Source organism: Cupressus sempervirens, chromosome 2, assembly GCF_028749045.1.
Source record: "Cupressus sempervirens isolate cs-2001-9-10 chromosome 2, ASM2874904v1, whole genome shotgun sequence".
Lineage (NCBI taxonomy): Eukaryota > Viridiplantae > Streptophyta > Pinopsida > Cupressales > Cupressaceae > Cupressus > Cupressus sempervirens.
Genome location: NC_143119.1, coordinates 147,045,014 through 147,063,451, shown reverse-complemented (window position 1 = coordinate 147,063,451; position 18,438 = coordinate 147,045,014). Strand labels below are relative to the sequence as shown.

At 34.1% G+C, this 18,438-nt stretch overlaps 1 protein-coding gene across 1 annotated transcript; it reads right to left on the bottom strand.

Moving 5' to 3' along the window:
- Nucleotides 1–1,529: 1,529 nt before the first annotated feature.
- LOC149571467 (large ribosomal subunit protein uL22y-like) lies at nt 1,530–18,113 on the bottom strand. The gene is made up of 7 exons (XM_089812984.1): nt 18,000–18,113; nt 17,873–17,909; nt 3,220–3,260; nt 2,674–2,904; nt 2,479–2,581; nt 2,270–2,337; nt 1,530–1,931 (listed from the first exon to the last, which is right to left on the bottom strand). The coding sequence occupies exons 1-7, from the start codon at nt 18,000–18,002 to the stop codon at nt 1,863–1,865; spliced, it is 552 nt and encodes a 183-aa protein (XP_089669110.1). The 5' UTR covers nt 18,003–18,113; the 3' UTR covers nt 1,530–1,862.
- Between the last annotated feature and the right edge of the window lie 325 nt (nt 18,114–18,438).

Here is an 18,438-nt window from a genome sequence, read left to right as displayed (position 1 = left end):
GATATTTGCAGTTAAAAGTTTCAGTTTATAAGGGTATGTTTTTCCTGCTACCAAAAGGAGTTATGCCGACAATACAAATAAGATTTCTCAATGATTTTCATAAGTAACTTCAGAAATAAAGAAATTGCAGTATGAGATGAGAATTACTAGTGTGGCATTCTCAATCTGTGCGGCAAGGGTAGCAAAGTTTTCGCCTGGCTCTGATGACCAAACTAGAAACAGTCTACGTATGATCCTTGACGGTCTTCACAGTTTGTGACTGGGAGAAACAAAATAGACTTTCCACCTGTGCAGCTACGGTAAGAGAATCAGCAGATTTCAGGTTATGAGGGTATAATTCTTCTACCCCAAAAGGAACTCTACCAGATTGTAAATGCCATTATGGGCTCACAATGTTTAGAACACACTAACTGCCAAAAATCAATTAACCATGTATAAATAATGCTAAGGAGCTCAACAAGCTTGATGCATCATTAGTATATTCTTAGTCTTGTAGACAGGATAGCAATTTTCACTCCTGTTATTGACTCACCAAAACTAAAGTTCCAGTTGCAAGACAAATGCCAAGCAAGAGAAAATGAAAAAAAATAAACGTTGCTACTCAGCAGAAACTCCTGAATCTAACAAATCACATAAAAGCACTGCTCTCCAAACAACATTTAATCACATTATAATTGAACCTCACAATCTAGTATTCTGCATACAAATTGTGGCCATAGGTATTAATTTAATTCAAAAAAACACATTCAAACGTTTAGGATAGATTTTTCAGATTCTCTATATTTATTTATCCTGATAAGATGATATAGTCGAAACTGAGAAGATAAGAGCCTGTTGTCACTAATTTGTACGTCAGTGCAATCGATGGTTCCTTCCACAGAAGGCAAAAAACATCACAAATTTAGGACTCTAGCTCAGCAATGCCATCTCAGTGCACTTGCAGAACATGTAAAAATGATGCAAGTTCTTAACTTAAAATGCAAGGGTCAAGACAAATGTGACCTACATTCTAGGAACATATTCATAAGCAAGCATGAAATGGCACAACTGAAAATAATGTCTGCAACAAATCCCGTCACTGAGCAACCCAGTCCACCCATTTCTCAATAAATACTTGAAACATATGTTTAATCTACTCACCAAATTAGAACACATCCAATTCACAACATTTGCTTGTAAATGTTGGGGTATTTTGAACCATTAACACACAGTATGCCATTCACGATATGTTAGGATTCAGGAATATTAAAAAAACAGATTGACCTTTATGCTGATTACAATTTAATATCAAAACACACTGTATGCCATTCAGGATATGTTAATAATATTTAAGAACAGATTGACCTTTATGTTTATGCCTAATTTGCAAAAGATCTGATGCACCCAGTAAGATTTTTTGTGTAAAAGTAAGGCCTGTCTTTTTCGAAATGAATGACACAACAACCTTAGATGTCTGTCAGAATTTAAACAACACACACTTTGAACCGAAGCTTCATTCCCCAAGCAGCCTTGCAGACACTTTCACATGGTTTGCATGGAAAATAATTTTTTCACTGTTTTTTCTCTTTTTGACAACCATCCTGCAAACAATACTATAATCTAACCCAGTATCTTTAATATTGCAGAGTAAAACAATTGCATCTTACTACAAATTGCTGTTTGAAACTCACAGGCAGCCATTTAAGCAAAAAAAATTACTGCATTCAATGAAGATTAACAAAATTTAGTATGCTGTCTGCCTCAAATAAACTCCACATAGAGGTAATAGTTGCAAAAGAACCTGCAAACAAATTCGAGTCACAAAAAACATGTGCTTCCAAAAACTGTGATAGGGAGTGCTGCATCAAAACTGCTCTCGCACCTTATGATGAGGTGCCACTACGAAGAGGGCCTCTCTTTTGTCTACTTGGGGCAGCAATCTGAGATTCAGCCTGCTTATAAACCAGAAAGACTTAATCAAAATCTGTATCACAACAATAAAGCATGCAAAAAATTGTGTTGACAACTATTTAAAACAATGCTTTTACCAAATATATGTTTTATGTAGAATTAACATAGACTTTTACAAGTCTAAAATGCAATAATAATAATCCAATAACATGCAGAGATGGGAGTTTTTTATACATGACAAACCTTCACATAATAATTAGTTCACAACTTCACAACAAACATCACGTCCAGAATTGTAGTAAAACAAATTGATATAAAAAGAGAATCTAACACTTAAAAGAGTTCTTACAAGTGCAGCAATAGGAAAAAATGAGTATACCTCTTTTTTAACAGGTGCCTCCTTTTCAGAGAGTATTAATTCAATGTGGCAAGGATGTGACATGTAAGCTGCAAAGCCAAATAATCCAGAGGTAATTTAAATCAAATAAATGGCTACAAAAAACAACAAAGAAATAAGCAAATGAAAGCACACCAGAATAGTTAACCACAAAATAAAGTACAATATATTAGAAGGAATTGAAAGCATACGATTGATTCTTCCATGTGCACGATAAGTTCTTCTGCGTTGCTTTTGTGCTTGGTTCACTTGGATGTGAGATATATATAACGCATCAACATCAAGCCCTTTAACCTGTAGAGGAATTTTTTTGAAGTTATAAAGCATCTGTACGACAGCTGGCTACAAAGAACATCCTGATAGTAATTTTGGGAGTAATGAAAAACCTCTGCATTGCTTTCTGCGTTCTTCAGCAATCCCAACAAAAACTCGGCAGACTTTACAGGCCAACGTCCTTGGCCATTTGAGTGTCGAGACTTTGCTTGTGCAGTGCGGCCTACACCTCCACAAAATCGTCGGAAGGGTATTGCTTGCTTGTGGGCAATAACATCCTCCAGATATCTTTTGGCCTTTGCCAAGTGTAATTTCTTGATGGCCTGGGCTGCTTCTCGGGTATTCTGAATAAAAACAAACAAAGATGACGTAAAGTTATTAACTTATTTGTAAAGCCAATTTATATGCCAAGAGCCATGACAAAGGAAGCCAAAACGAACAAAATGTGTATCTTAAATACCATTGAATATTTACCAGTATGCTATCTTAAGTTGCACAACGAGAAAATATGTTTATATAACTAAATAATTTGCAATAAAGAATGACAAAAAGAATGGAAGGTTGATATCAGATACAATTAAATCTTTACCAGCATACCTTGAATTCTAAAACAAAGAAATATGACTAATTATAGTACAGTTTATATGCTATCAGCATACCTTAAAATGGACCCGCAGATCTGAGCCCCGAGCTTTGCATGCTGCATAAATGAACAAAAACTCTTTAGTACAAAATAAAGAGCACATAAACTGAAATAATAAGTCTGTTTGCAATTGATTTCAATGAGAACTAAAACCTGATGCTGCCAAATGTGCAAATAACAAAGTGGCGTGGACACATACATGGATACAAATACGGATATGGTATCTGATATGGATATGACCATTTTCAAAGACTCCTAAATATGGATACAGCTGGATAAATCATTCATTAAAAACACATACACGTGTTTAACACAATTTTCTAAATTATTAGAGGGGATTTTTGTTACTTTAAAGGCAACATGATAACATAATGGCCACAAAAAAAATTATAAGTTGATTAAACAATTTACAATCTACAAACATAACAAATCAAGATCTATAATTAAATTAACAATAATAACATTTAAATCTAAAATAAAATAACATAAATTTTTATATTAATTAAATGAGGAAAAATATGTAACCATATTAAAAATTTACAATTTGAACATAAAGAACTAAATAAACAATAATAGTCTAAAAGTTTAGAATAAAATTTCACAAAAATAATCAGAAAAATAAAATAAAAATTGCTCAAATGAAGTTTTTTATATTTTGGAAGGTTCATGACAAACTTTCTAACAATAAAATCACAAGATTTCAGACATGACTCAAAGATTACAATTTTTTGGGCAAATGTGCATAGAGTATCCAATGAATAGCAAAATTGTTTCTGTATATCCAAAGAAGTTATAAGTTTTTAGACTTGGTGCTGAAGGACAAACATATATTAAAGAAGGATTGTTCTAACATTTATGATCATCCAAATTTGATTTCCACTTTGGCTCAAGGCAGTTGGTAGGTAGGGAGCAGACCTCAATGGTCCTTGCTGCAATTTCCATTCAGAGAATTAAGTTGAGCTTATTTAAATTTGTTAGTTCCAGATCTGTGATGGTACAGGAAATGAGAAAACTTGCCTGCTATCATTGCATCACAGACATACACAAGTTTGTTCAATTGTATCAAATAATTCCAAGAGAAATAAGCAAAGCATGCATTTGGTCCATTGCTGAAGGGTCCTCAGCTAGCATGGATCATTTTTGAGTCTTTACCTTCTTGAAAATAAATACACCGGGTTATGCAGCTGGATTATTGTGTTCTAATCAATCTTTTTGCAGGGCTTGTGCTTTGGATTGATAATATCAATCACAAGCAGTTCCAGATCTGCAGATATGAGAAGTATATTTGTTGCAAGGTCGAAGATCAAAAAGCAGTGCTCTGAGCATTACCATTGCTTGTGAACAAACACTATTTGGGATGAGATGTTGGAGATTGTAGCTGTGATAGAGATCTTTATCTCTAGAAATATAGACATTATTGTCGTTATGGTCACTTTCAGCTGAAGAGGGCACTTATGATGATATTGTAATATTAAATATAATGACGTGTCATTTGACATTCATTAAGGCATAGAAATATAAAGAGTTATATTTCGGAAAATAAAGAGACCTTTGGTTGGAATGTGAAGAGTCTCTCTTTATGTTATATATATCGCTTCAAGAAAAACGCATTGTACACATGAATTTCATTATCAATAAAATAATCGTTTGTTGTGTGCAGCTGGGTTTTTCCCTTCATTCTTGAAGGGTTTTCCCAGGATATTTCTGTGTGTGTCTTGCATCTTTTCTGATTATTCGTTATTCCTGTTTATCTGATTTCTGAGTTGAAATCCAACATGGTATCAGAGCTAGTGTCGTTCTGCTCTTTTCTTTCTGCAAATATGGTATTTCTCATGTTCTATGTTGTTCTTATCTTGCCTGATTATTTCAATTTGATCATGGACATCTCTCCCTCTATATGAGTAATCGTGGAGGCTTTTAATTTTGGTGGAGACAGTTTTTTCCCCTTTCTCTGACCGTTTGTATCCTTATTTAACTTAGTATCTTCATAATGGCTTTTCGGTTATTTGAAAGATGGTTATGTCTTCTCATGTCTCCCTTCTTGAAGCTGCTATTGTGTTTTCTTTTGGTTTTCAAAAGGCATTTTGATAATATGATCTTTTCTCTGAACTGAGAAGGAGCATATATGAAAAACATTTTTCTGAGCACTAACTTCATCAGGTCAGATTTGTATTTAGTAAATTTTGTTCTTTTGTGAAAACAATAGCATAAGGCCATTATATCTCTTCGAAGATTCTGATTTAGTTTGAACGGACTAGCTGTGATCTGCAGAATTTCTTTCAAGCAGGAGTTTCAGCAGCAGAGAGAAGGAGAAGCTTTCAGATGATAATAAAGAAAAGTGGAAGTGGTGGCACAAAGAAAAAGTATGAATGCCATAATTCTAGGCAGAGAAGTGTGTTTTCAGCTAGATGTCTAATTTCGCTAGGGAGTCTGCGGAGGGTTGGAATTTTATAGCCACAACCAGAAGACAAGGAGTTTTAGAACTGGAGAAGGGTGGCAGTATTACCTGAGCATCTGAAGGAAGATGAATGTTTAATCTCATTTGTGCCTAACAGTTTGTGTTTCACCTCGATAGTGATATCTGGTGATAAACCTTACTCTCTAGTGGTCAGCAGAATAGAGGAATTTGTTGTCCACTGTGCCTTTCTTGGAGCAATAGTACTAATTGTTAAGACAGATCAACTGGTGATCACAAGAGCCTGGAATAAGTAGACATCCCCTGATTTTAGCAAATATTTCAGCACTTGGGAGGATTCAATTCATAACAAGATGAATTTGTCCAGTTTTCTAGTTTGAAATTTTATAGTGGACTATATTGTGATCGCACTGAGTCTCTCCTCAGACTTTACATAACATTGGGCATCAATCAGAGAAAGAACAAGAAGAAAACATTCGATCGAATGGCCCTCCTCCAAATATAAGTGTGGATCTGTATAAAATTAGAAGCCTTGAGATTCATGCCATATATGTGTCCCCATTGCTACTATCTTGTTCTGGAAATCGTGTGTGATGATTATAAATGTTATGACTTGGCATCATCGGACATGTTGACAGTTTATGTTCTGGAAGTGTCATCAGTTCATTGAGAAGCTGTGAATTGTTCATTTTTGTAACACTTCTTCCATGCCAGCATATCTCTTGATTCTCAACGGAGGATGTTGTCTAAATAGAGGTGCATAAAAAGGCCTGTTGATGTGTGGTAGCCTCAGTTGGACAAACTAATATATAATTATCTATGAGATATAGTTATATATGTGTATTTATTATTATATGAGATATATTTAAAATACTAATCATATATATAACTATGGTTATAATATTAATTATTAATCAACAAATAGACATGTCCCTTAAAACATCTCTATTGATGGATTAGAGTTATTTATATGAGGAGTGCTGTCTTTGGAAAACACATACCAAATACATGGCAGTGCCATTACAATTGCAGCGATCCATGAAAATCAACATGGTAACAGAGCCTAGGTAGCCTGCAAATGTAAGAAAAGATATCAAAGACATGATAGAAAGATTTCATACATGCTATGGAATTTATAGAATAAATAGAAGAAAGCTACATGTATTGGCTCGATGTACTGTGAAGGTAGAGTCAAGTTAGACTTTGAGTTTAATTACCAAGAAGATCCGTAATTCGAGGACAAACTGAACTGTGTACCATATTTGGGAGTTGGGCAGCGATCGCCAAGTTACATTATCATATTTTAATTACCTAACAAAGAAATCTTTTTCAAAAATGAACATTGCAGACAGCAGAAAGAGATTGTACCTTGGAGTAAAACATTAATTAAATAACTGCAAAATCTGATTGGAATATCCAAGCCACAAAGGTATATGTTAGTACAAATTGGGGATCAAACATGTTAAAAGATAAAGAGCACAAAATGCAATAGACCAAGTCAGACTGTATTCCCCCAGTCAAGGAGTATGAAACAGATAAGGTTATTGATTAGAAAAGAGATAGATTCAATGGAAGAGAAATCAATCAAGGTTAAAAAAAATTAAGTTGGAGTCTGAATGTTTCGAGAAGAAAGCTAGGCAATACGTCGTGTGCAATGGGGAACTCCACTGATGACTGTTGGCATTGCGATTCCGACTAGGTGAGTAACAGAAAAAGGCTTGCTGACTGTGCAAATAGATTTGGCAAAAATGCCATTGGAGGATAGAATATTTTATATCGAGAGTGATCCCAATGATGATAAGCCCATCAATCTACACTCGGTCACTCTACACCACGCTGTCATTCAAACTGAGCCACTCTATTTCTTTGGCTATGATTCAGATCCATGTGTGCACTATGCTGAGAGCAATAAGCTCCTACGTTGATCCTCAAGTTGCACATGCACAATATGGGTGACACCTTGAGAAACATACTTGGCAAAATGAGAACCTAAAATAAGCAACAAAACATTCTAACTGAGGTATAAATAGTTAAATGAATTAGAGAAAGTATGTCATATGGCTTAAATGTCCTGGTGACAAGACACGGTAACTACCATACCTAGAGATTCTGAAAGCATCAATTCTGAGTAGGGTACATCTCAGACAACATCTTGATATCTATAGATGATTTATTAAATATCTTAATGCATACATCAGTTGCATATTACAATACTCCAAGCAACAATATGCCTTTAACAATTACATTGGTGATGGCAAATGATAATTGCTAAGAAAAGGTTCATAGTTATTAAGGATGATAGGCACTGTCATTACTCAAACTGTATAGATGGGAAAAAGATTAGTTTGTGGAAGAATGTTTATCCCAGACCCACACTAAATCATTGGTTATAAAGGGTTGCAGAGGTGAATCTTTTATTGCTGGCAGAAGGTATGTGGAATAGTCAACCCTGTGATGTGGACTACACACAAGACCCCAATGCCATCACATGTCTTTTGATAGAAGAAGGGAATATCCCAGAATGCAAATTTATTGAGACGTTCCACAAGTCAAGTTGCATGATAAGATACTCACATGTGACATTCAAGAATGTGCAACATTATAGAATCCCATGTATGACCACCATGGGGAGTAGAGGGTCCCAATATGAAAGTTAAGTATTTATGGGCATATATATATATATATAGAGGCATCGGAACCCAACTGTGCAAAGTGGGTATAAAGTATTTCTCATTTCTAATATTTATTTCATAAATATGTGTTTGTATTTAAAATATGTGTTTATACATTTTTATATATACAAACATATATATTTTTTATATTATAAAATTCTTATTATTATTATTGAAAATATAAAATAAAGAGTTATTTTATAATTATGTTGTTAGTAATAGGCATGACTCAAATTACTAACATTCTGATTAATATTAATTATTAAGTGATTGTTTTTTACTATAAAAGAGGGAGATTGAGATTCACAGGGAGTCTAGCATTTCATTAGAGGCAAAATTGAACGAAGGGGCAAATAGAGGAGATGATTCAGTCAAAATCTTGATCATATTGGTTTAAAGGCATGATGAGATGGATTCTCCAGTGATCAATAAATTGTCATCGTGGATTCATACATCGTGACCATGTAATTTTAATGGGCCTAACCCCTATGTACATCATGAGGAAGTGACAACTTCCACATGATCATCACTTGTATTTGGAGAAGTTGTTGTAAGGTAATAAATTGTCACTCATGAGGAAGTGACAACTTCCACATGATCATCACTTGTATTTGGAGAAGTTGTTGTAAGGTGACGACCATACAATAACTTATATTATGAGATCAAATAAATGAGTAAATGGTGAATGCCTTGCATTTCAACATATTAGAAAACCATTACTTAGAGTATTTAGTGAATATCATTGATATTCTGGGAGGCCAATACTCTTGATATCAGATGCGATATCAAACCTTATTTCTAAGTAATTAGTGAGTATCATATGATATTCAAGGAGACCAATACTTGTGATATCAGATGTGATATGACACCTTATTTGAGTACTTGTTGAATATCGGATCTCAATATTCTGGGAGACAAATACTCTTGATATCAGATGTGATATCAAAACCCTATTTGGGTAATTAGTGAATATCATATGTTGATATTCTGGAAGACCAATACTCATGATATCAAAGTATCGATTATCTTCTCATCAAAGACATTCTTATATTGAGGAGATATACGATCATGTGTGTATCCTCCCTAGTTAAGAGGGTGTGTTGATGTGGTAGCTTCAGTTGAATAAAACTATATAAAATTATCTATGAGATATAGTTATTTATGTGTATTTATTATTATGAGATAAATTAATATAATAATCATATATAGCTATGATCATGTATGTATCCTGACAATTTATTTGGAGAAGTTGGTGTGGTAGCTTCATTTGAATAAACCTATATAAAATTATCTATGAGATATAGTTATACATGTGTATTTATTATTATGAGATAAATTAATATAATAATCATATATATAGCTATGGTTATATTTATTATAAATTTAAATTAAAATAATAATATTATAACTATGGTTATAATATTAATTATTAATTAACAAATAGGCATGTCCCTTAAAGGGACATCTCTATTGAAGGATTACACTTATTTATATGAGGAGCACTGCCTTTGGAACAAACATAATATTCTGGGATAACAATAATCTTAATATTAGATGTGATATCAAAACCCTATTTGAGTATTTACTAAATATCATATGTTGATATTTTGGAAGACCAATACTCATGATATCAAAATATTGATTATCTTCTGATCAAAGACATTCTTATATTGAGGAGATATATGATCATGTGTGTATCCTCCCTAGGTAAGAGGGTGTGTTGATGTATGGTAGCTTCAGTTGGATAAACCTATATATAATTATCTATGAGATATAGTTCTATGTGTATTTATTATTATATGAGATAAATTAATATAATAATCATATATATAACAATGGTTATATTTATTATAAATTGAAATTAAAATAATAATATTATAACTATGGTTATAATATTAATTATTAATTAACAAATAGACATGTCCCTTAAAGGGACATCTCTATTGATGGATTACACTTATTTATATGAGGAGTGTTGCCTTTGGAGCACACATACCAAATACATGGTAGTGCCATTACACTTGTAGAGATCCATGAAAATCAACAAGGCCTCCCGTAAAGTCATCACACTAAGAAAATGCATTCATGGCTAAATTAGCAGAGCAGGCAGAGTGTTACGAGCAAAGACTGTAGATGTGAAGGAGCTAAGCGTGGAGGGGCGGAATCTATTATCAAGCATACAATTGGAGCTCGGATGAGCATGTAACAATGATCAGAGTCTATCGAGCAAAGCTTGAGCTTGAGCTCTGCTATATATGTGATGGAACTCTTCGCTTCAAGTCCCTCATCTACCTCAGGAGAATCAAAGGTGTTTTATCTTTAGATGAAGGAGGATTATCATCGCTATCTGTTAGAGCTCAAGACAAGTGCTACCAGGAAAGAGGCTGCAGAAAGAACATTACTTGCTTATAGTTCTGCTTAAGATATTGCAATGGCAGAATGGGTTTCAACCCATCCAATTAGGTTTAGCAAGCTAAGCATTTATTTATTGTTAAGAAACACGCCCATGTTATTTAGTTTGAATTTTTTTTATCTTCAGTTAGAACCTATGTGTAACAGTTGCATGCATTACATCCAGTACTGATAGTTTTGTATATAATTTCTGGTTCATAATTGTATGCATGATCAAGAAGATTATATTTGGGATGACTAGTTGCAAGATGCAATAACAATAAATAAGAGGGAGATGTTAGCTTCAAAGGGAGGCTTCATCAACTATCTTCTTCTAATAGTTAAGAGGGAGTATTTATGGAACTTCAACTATCTTCTTATGATAGTTAAGTAGTTAAGTGGGAGTATTTATGGAATCCCTACCAATCTTATACTATTACGAAGTAATTGGTAAAATATTTGCTTGTTATTAACAGAGACCGAGAGGTCTATATATACAAGAGAATAAAGCAATGTTCCCTTAGTAAACAATCGTAAAGAATAAAAATATGATATTCTAGCTAAAAAAAAGCTATCAAATAACTACAGCTAACAAAATATTAGAAACATTCTAATATTTACAATAGATTACAAATAGATGACCATTAACTAATAATAGAAGCTTATCTATTATCATAATACACTCCCTTAATGGTTCATATATCTAAAGCACAAAGCTATCAAAAAACATAAAAGGCAGATTTTGTTTGCTCAAAGTGCTCCACACTATTCGCTGTGGATTGCAAACTAGATTGCTTAGATAGAGCAGTTAAGCGCTTTCGACATTCAACCTTTGAGTGCCCATACTTGTGGCAATAGTTGCATTGAATGTCATTTTTCCAAAAGCCTTCTAAAGTTGTACCAAAGGACCTCTACTCAGAAGACTGCTGACGAAAACCACCTTATCATTGTCACGAGATTCGAAGATGGTTAGCCTCTGTTGTTTTCATGTGCCATGATGGCGACCGTTGAACTTTTGATTTTCCTCAAGCAAAATAATATAATAGTTAGAGATGCCATAGCACATTGTTCAATGTGAGAATTTGTGAAGGCACGTAATTTGAGGCAAAAAAAAACCCCAAAAAAAATGATGTATCCAAAAGAGAGCTCGACCTAGAAGGAATGCACTGTCAATTTTTGGGATCCGTTGGCTCAAAAATCAATGCACAAAAATTGAGACACCCAAAAATCAGACAACCCAATTGAGCTCTCGAAAAATCCACCAAAATCTATATTAAAAAAATTGATTTGAGACAAAAATTTAGGGTTTCAAACAAAAATGGCCCTAGCTGCAAAAATAAACTTCAAAAAAGCTTAGAAAATGGTGGATTTGTAGAGAAAATTGCAAAATCTAGGCACAAATAACCAAGAGAAGTTTGTGAGAAAACTAGACGTCTCCAAATAGGTAAAAAACCACTTTTTTTTTTAAATGGAAAAAATAGGCCACAAAATAGACACGTGATTTTTGGATAAATTTGTACGTGAGTGGCAAAAAAATTTGGGCGCGAGTTGCAGAGAAATGGCGCCCAACAGACCTCCACGTGAACAGCAAAGAATAACACTCAATTTTTGAAGGATTCATTCACGCTAGTTGCAAATAGAAGGGCACGAGTTTATAGACAGGAAAAAATTGCGAATCACAAAAAAAATGGCACGAGTTTTTTGGCAAAAAACCCTAGTCGAATAAGAGGTTTTGGAAGCAAATATGCATGAAAATAATTTCAAAAATAAAGGCAAATAATTTCAACCAAGAAATTATAATTATTTTCGAAGAAATTCAAGGTATTGGCTCTAATACCATATTACGAAGTAACTAGTAAAATACTTGCTTGTTATTAACAAAGACTAAGAGGTCTATATATACAAAAGAATAAAGTGATGTTTCCTTATGAAACAAACATAAAGAATAGAAATATTATATTGTAGCTAAAAGAAAGCTAAAGAAAGCTAACAGATAACTACAGCTAACTAAATATTAGAAACATTCTAATATTTGCAATAGATTACAAATAGATAACAATTAACTAATAATAGAAGCTTATATATTATCGTAATATATACATGTTAATGTAGTATTTGTAAAATTTTGAGACTCTTGATGGAAAAGAGTTTCAGTTGTGATTTTATGTGTTATTATTCATGTGAAATTAATGATAACTTTTAAGGACAACCTGATAACTCTTCACTTACGAAAGATTCATAGTAAACATCATGAAGAGAGAGTCCATGATGGCATCACGTTGAGAGATTTTGTGATGGGAGTTGGAAGTCATGTTGAGAGAGTCCATGATGGTATCACATTGTGAGAGTCTGTGATAAAATTCTGGTTATAAACCTTATTAACTTATTATAATTTCATTAAGTTGTCACGTTGAGAGAGTCTGTAATGAATGTTGATTTTGATTCCTGCAAGTTTGTCATGTTGAGAGATTCCATGACAAATAGTGTTGAGTGAGTCCATGATGAAAGTTGAATATGATTTTTTTCTTTATGGAGTGATTCCATGATTATGAGAAATTGTTACAGGACTATCATGTTGAGTGATTCCATGATTATTAACCAGTAAATTGTTCTCTTATGTTGAGAGATCCCATGACAACATCATGATTATAGTTGGTTATGTTCTTGCAAGGTTTTCATGTTGAGTAATTGTATGAATTTTATAGGATCTATGCGATTAGATTTTATCATTTGACATTTTGGTTGTAGCCCTGTGTGACTGTTCAACTAAAGATCTCTCTCTGGCTAAGAGGGAGTGTTGGAGATTGCAACTGCGAAAGAGATCTTTATCTCTCGAAATATGGATGTGTCACGTTATTATCGTTATGGTCACTTTCCGTTGAAGAGGACATTTATGATTAAATTATAATATTAAATATAATGATAAGTCATTCAACATGCGTTAAATCATAGAAATATAAAAAGTTGTGTTTTGCAAATTAAAGAGACCTTCAATTGAAATGTGAAGAGTCTCTCTTTATGTTATATATATATATAGCTTCAAGCGAAAGGCGTTGTAAACCTGAATTTCATTATCAATAAAATGATCTTCTATTGCATGTGGCTAGGCTTTTCCCTTCATTCTTGAAGGGGTTTCCCAAGATATTTCTATGTGGCGTCTCTTGCATCTTTTCTGATTATTTCTTATTGCTGTTTATATGATTTCTGGGTTGAAATCCAAGATGAGAAACTGTCATGTCCTCCGTATTAGGAGCAATTTATTTTCATTTAGTAACAACATATGACTGAGATAATATTGATATTAATAATAAAGATGAGGAAGTGGTAGACCCTGCACTGCAATGGTGTTGCACATCCATGTTATTGCCTAGGTTATTAGTTCAAATTCCACACTGCTCACGGAGAAATTTGCCAAAGCCTGCAGATTACAAGGTAGCAGCACGATACATTTGGTTGTTACATGCCACAACTGTTTATGGTTGGTGTGTCTACCTACGAGACTTGGTGTATGGCATTAGTGACTTTGATGGCTGCATGTTGTCTGCCCCACTAACATCTATGTGCAAGCTGGCAACAACAGGAGGCTCTGTTCGTCTCTGTGATGATGAGAGATCGTTGCCTGCTACATTGGAATCATAAGGTGCTTCGATGGCCGCTGGAAGTTGGTGATTAGTCATTGAGGAATTTGCATTGATTGGAGAGATAAGGGGTGTGCTTAGATTGGAGAGATAAGGAGTAAGATGATGGATGTGCGAGAAGGGGGGCATAAGGTGCTAGTCAAAACTAGTGGAGATAAGGTGTTTTGTTGACTACGGCGATCTTTGAAAGGGAGGTATAAAGAGGAGGTGCAAAACAACCAACTTGCATGGTGTTAATCAAGGATCAATCAGCATGAGACAACAAATGAGAGGTATTAAGGTCTTGGACTTAATATGAGATTGTAATAGGAAAATATACTGAGGATGAGGTCCCCCAAAAATGTGGTCTTGCTTGTTCATAGCTCCAGTCAAAAACAATTACCAAGCAAAAAATAAAGATAATGAATTAGCTAGCTTGCCTAGCATTACAAATTAACAGGTTTAAATTTTTGAGGCTCAGCCACCATATTTGAATTTTCTTTTGGAGCCAACTTGCACACTTTGGTACTCAAAGACAAAGAGATGTAAAAAGAGAGGGCATGTTCTAAGATTTATGGTCATCCAATTTTAATTTCAATATTTGCAATTTTGCATGATACCTTTGCTTGGAAGGAAGCCCTCAAGCTAGTTAAAAAGATCAGACACAAATGTCAATCGTGCTTCGTTTAGGACTCGTTTGGTTGCTGGAATAGGAATAGAAAATTCGGAATATGTTTTCTATTTTCCATTTGGTTCATCAATTGGAATAGGGAATAGGAATACATATTCCCATTTTGCGTCTAAAATGAGCTTATACCCATTCCAAAAAATAGTTGTTATTGGAATAGCCATTCCTATTCCCAATATTGCACTCCAATTCTCCATTCCTATGCCTGCAACCAAATGGGCCCTTAGTTACTATTCCAGGAATTGAGTTGAACTTGTTAATTTCAGATCTGTGTTATGAAGGAAATTGAGAAAACTTGTCTACTACCAACAAACCCATTTTACCAGTTAATTTATACCTTTTGACAAGTAAGGTGTTGAAAAAGATTTGGACTATAATCAAGAGCTGCTTGTCAAACCCCTACTGTAAATTGCAGATTTCTAATTACATAAAAACTAGGCATTGCAATTAAATTTAATAGCAATCAATTGTTAGAGGCCAGCCCCTATTAAGAGAGGCAAAAAGGCAGATGCTAGTTTGGAAGGCTGAGTAGAATTCTAGCAAGGGCCAACTACAACTAAATGGTACATTATTGCCAGCTACTTAGTTTAAACAAAATATAATTATCAACAACTACTTAATACACCTACAGGCTATGATCCCTCATGAACTATGATTACAATTAAATAGATAATATTCAAAGGAAGTGCTTGATAATGAGGAGATGCATCCCTTCAAAATGAGATGATACTAGTGAAAGATGTAACATTTCCCCACAATCAGAGATGTAAAAACAGAGATGATTCATTTGTAGATAGCATCAAGTAGAATTGAAGAATAAGAAATATGAACAACAAGGGCATGAATGGAGCACAAATAAGAATGAATATCAATTAAGGAAATCAAATTACCAAGTTTGAATTGGAAAAGAATCCGGGTATAAAATAACAGCAATAAAGAATATAACAGAAAGTAACTGGTATGCAAGTATTCTTCTAATAATCTCCACATAAATTTGTTAAGAAGATGCAGCAGTAATGGTCTTCCCTCATCAAGTATGCCAACCGCAAGATGGATGTACTAAAGGTTCTGCCAATCTTGTGGGCCAAGGAAACAAATGACTCAGAGGCTCATTCTGTGCCCTTGGACATGGTTGAGGAAGAATATCTCTGATCTTCCTAACAAGAAACATAAGATTAATAATTATTTATCTGATTTCCAACAGAAATCATATTTGGGATCAATTTGAAATGTTTGATAGAAAGATGCGCCAGTACTGGTTCTGTCATTAAATACGACAACTGCGAGATGATAGATGTCCTGCCATTCTTGTGGCCCAAGGGGCCAAATGACTTGGACATTTATTATGTGCCCTTGAGTTTAGTTGAGGAGGACAGTCTCAACTCTCCCAGCATCCTATCAAGCTTTTCCACCAAATTCCTAATATGGTCAGCTATTAGAAGTATGCCGTGAAATTGATACAAGAGAATTTAGGGTGTTCTGTTTTCAATATCATTTGTATAGTGATCATAAATCCTTGATGTTATTGCTTGCTGTTGACTAAGTACAATTTTCTCTAAATTGAATTGCAATTACGTATTTTATATATAGAATAGCATTTATAAATAACTTGTGTTGTGGGACTTGTTATTTTAAAGCAAAATCCAATATATCCCATTAAGAGAGACCATCATTCTAAAGAATCATACCATTCTTGGTGGGCACCTAAAAGGCAATTTCCATAAGGAGCTGATTTAACCAAATTGAGTCCGGTTCATCACTGTTTTCATACCGCACAGTCTAAAGAAAACTCACAAAGATGGAGAGTTTGGTTGCACCAACAAAAAAGAACATAAGTTGATCACAAATTCACCTTTTCTGACCATTTCAACTTGTTATAAGTACCCAGACGGCTTCCATTCAACTACAGTTCAGACCCTACACGCTGGAGTCAATCCACCACTCAGTGCAGTCTATGGGTAGAAGAAGAAGAATACCAGCATTCGTACATACATACAGACGGAGTTGCTGCTCCAGACTGGACCTAACAGCACTGAAAAAACTACAGTTATTGATTTCAAAACAGAGCTTGTGTCAAGGTTTACAGTCACCCATATTCAGATCCGGGCATTCCTTGTTACTCCCAGAAGGTAACAGGCTGTTCCTAAGTAAGATCGAGTTTCATTGATGCAAGCTTTAGCTCTGATCTGAATATAGTTTGCTGATAATTTGATAAATCTAAGTTGGCATCCCAAACTATTAGGGATGTGTACTCAGACATGCTTACCATCTAACTGAATAAAACTTGCAATATCTCATAGCACAACAAAATTATATGTCTCTGCCTTAAAACCTGATTTAAAACTTGTGAGCTGTTAATTCTAACTTTGACTGTTGAGTTACTAACATTTTTAAACAGAAGTAAATAATTTAATTTTATCGATCAAATTACATGGAAACAGCACATTGAAAAAATTCATTAACAACTCATTTAAACCTGGAGAAATTTCACTAACAAAACGATCTTGCTAAAATACAGCAAAACTCAATCTTTCCTTTCAAACAGCAATTAATATAGGTCATTGCCAACAAATCTATAACATAAATAAATACAAACTTGTGGAATCTGAAACTACTAGAAAAACAGTTTAATAAGTCAGCTTGATAAATAACTCGCAGTCACTGCACAGAAAATTATAGCAGAAGCCCTGCACGACGCAACGGAATGAAGATTTCCTACTCGTTCCTACCGTAATAGTGTTTAACGGATTGAAGTTCAAAAAATTAGGGTTTGTTAGACCGTTTTCATAATGTTAAATTCTTTAAACTCCCGCAGTATGAGAAGCATCTTCACAGTGATTGAAAATTACAGATCGAAATTTCGTTTGTAAAGAGCGTTGGCTTACCTTTTGTCGGATTATCGGGTTCCCTTGAGTACTTCACCTGCAGAGACAAAACAGACAACTCTTGAATCGGAACAATGTATTTGGATATTGCTGCTTAATACAAGAATTAGGTGACCCAAAAACATACCATTGCTACGATAAACACCTCTTCTTCTCCTGTGATGAAACCCTCTTCTTCTTCTCCTGCGATGAGCCCCTCTTCTTCTCCCTGTTTATTATGGGGATGATGGATTGAACTCCTCACTAACTCCCAAAAACTGCCAAACCCTAAAAGGCACACTCATGCATGGACTTGGTTTTCCCTTAATATTTATATTTATGCATTTATTTTTATATTTCAGGACTTTTCTTGCACATAATAAATTTATGATTTAAGGCAAGAGCCTACGATGCATAGGTAGAGGTCTTTTGAGTTCGAATCTACTCAAGATTAAATATAATAATAATTAATCTAACAATAATAATAAAATGAATAATAAATAATCTAGGGTTCAGTCGATTACCTATAAATAAAAAACTATGATCTAGAATTTTACTATTTAATTATGAAATTGGTTCTAAACTAA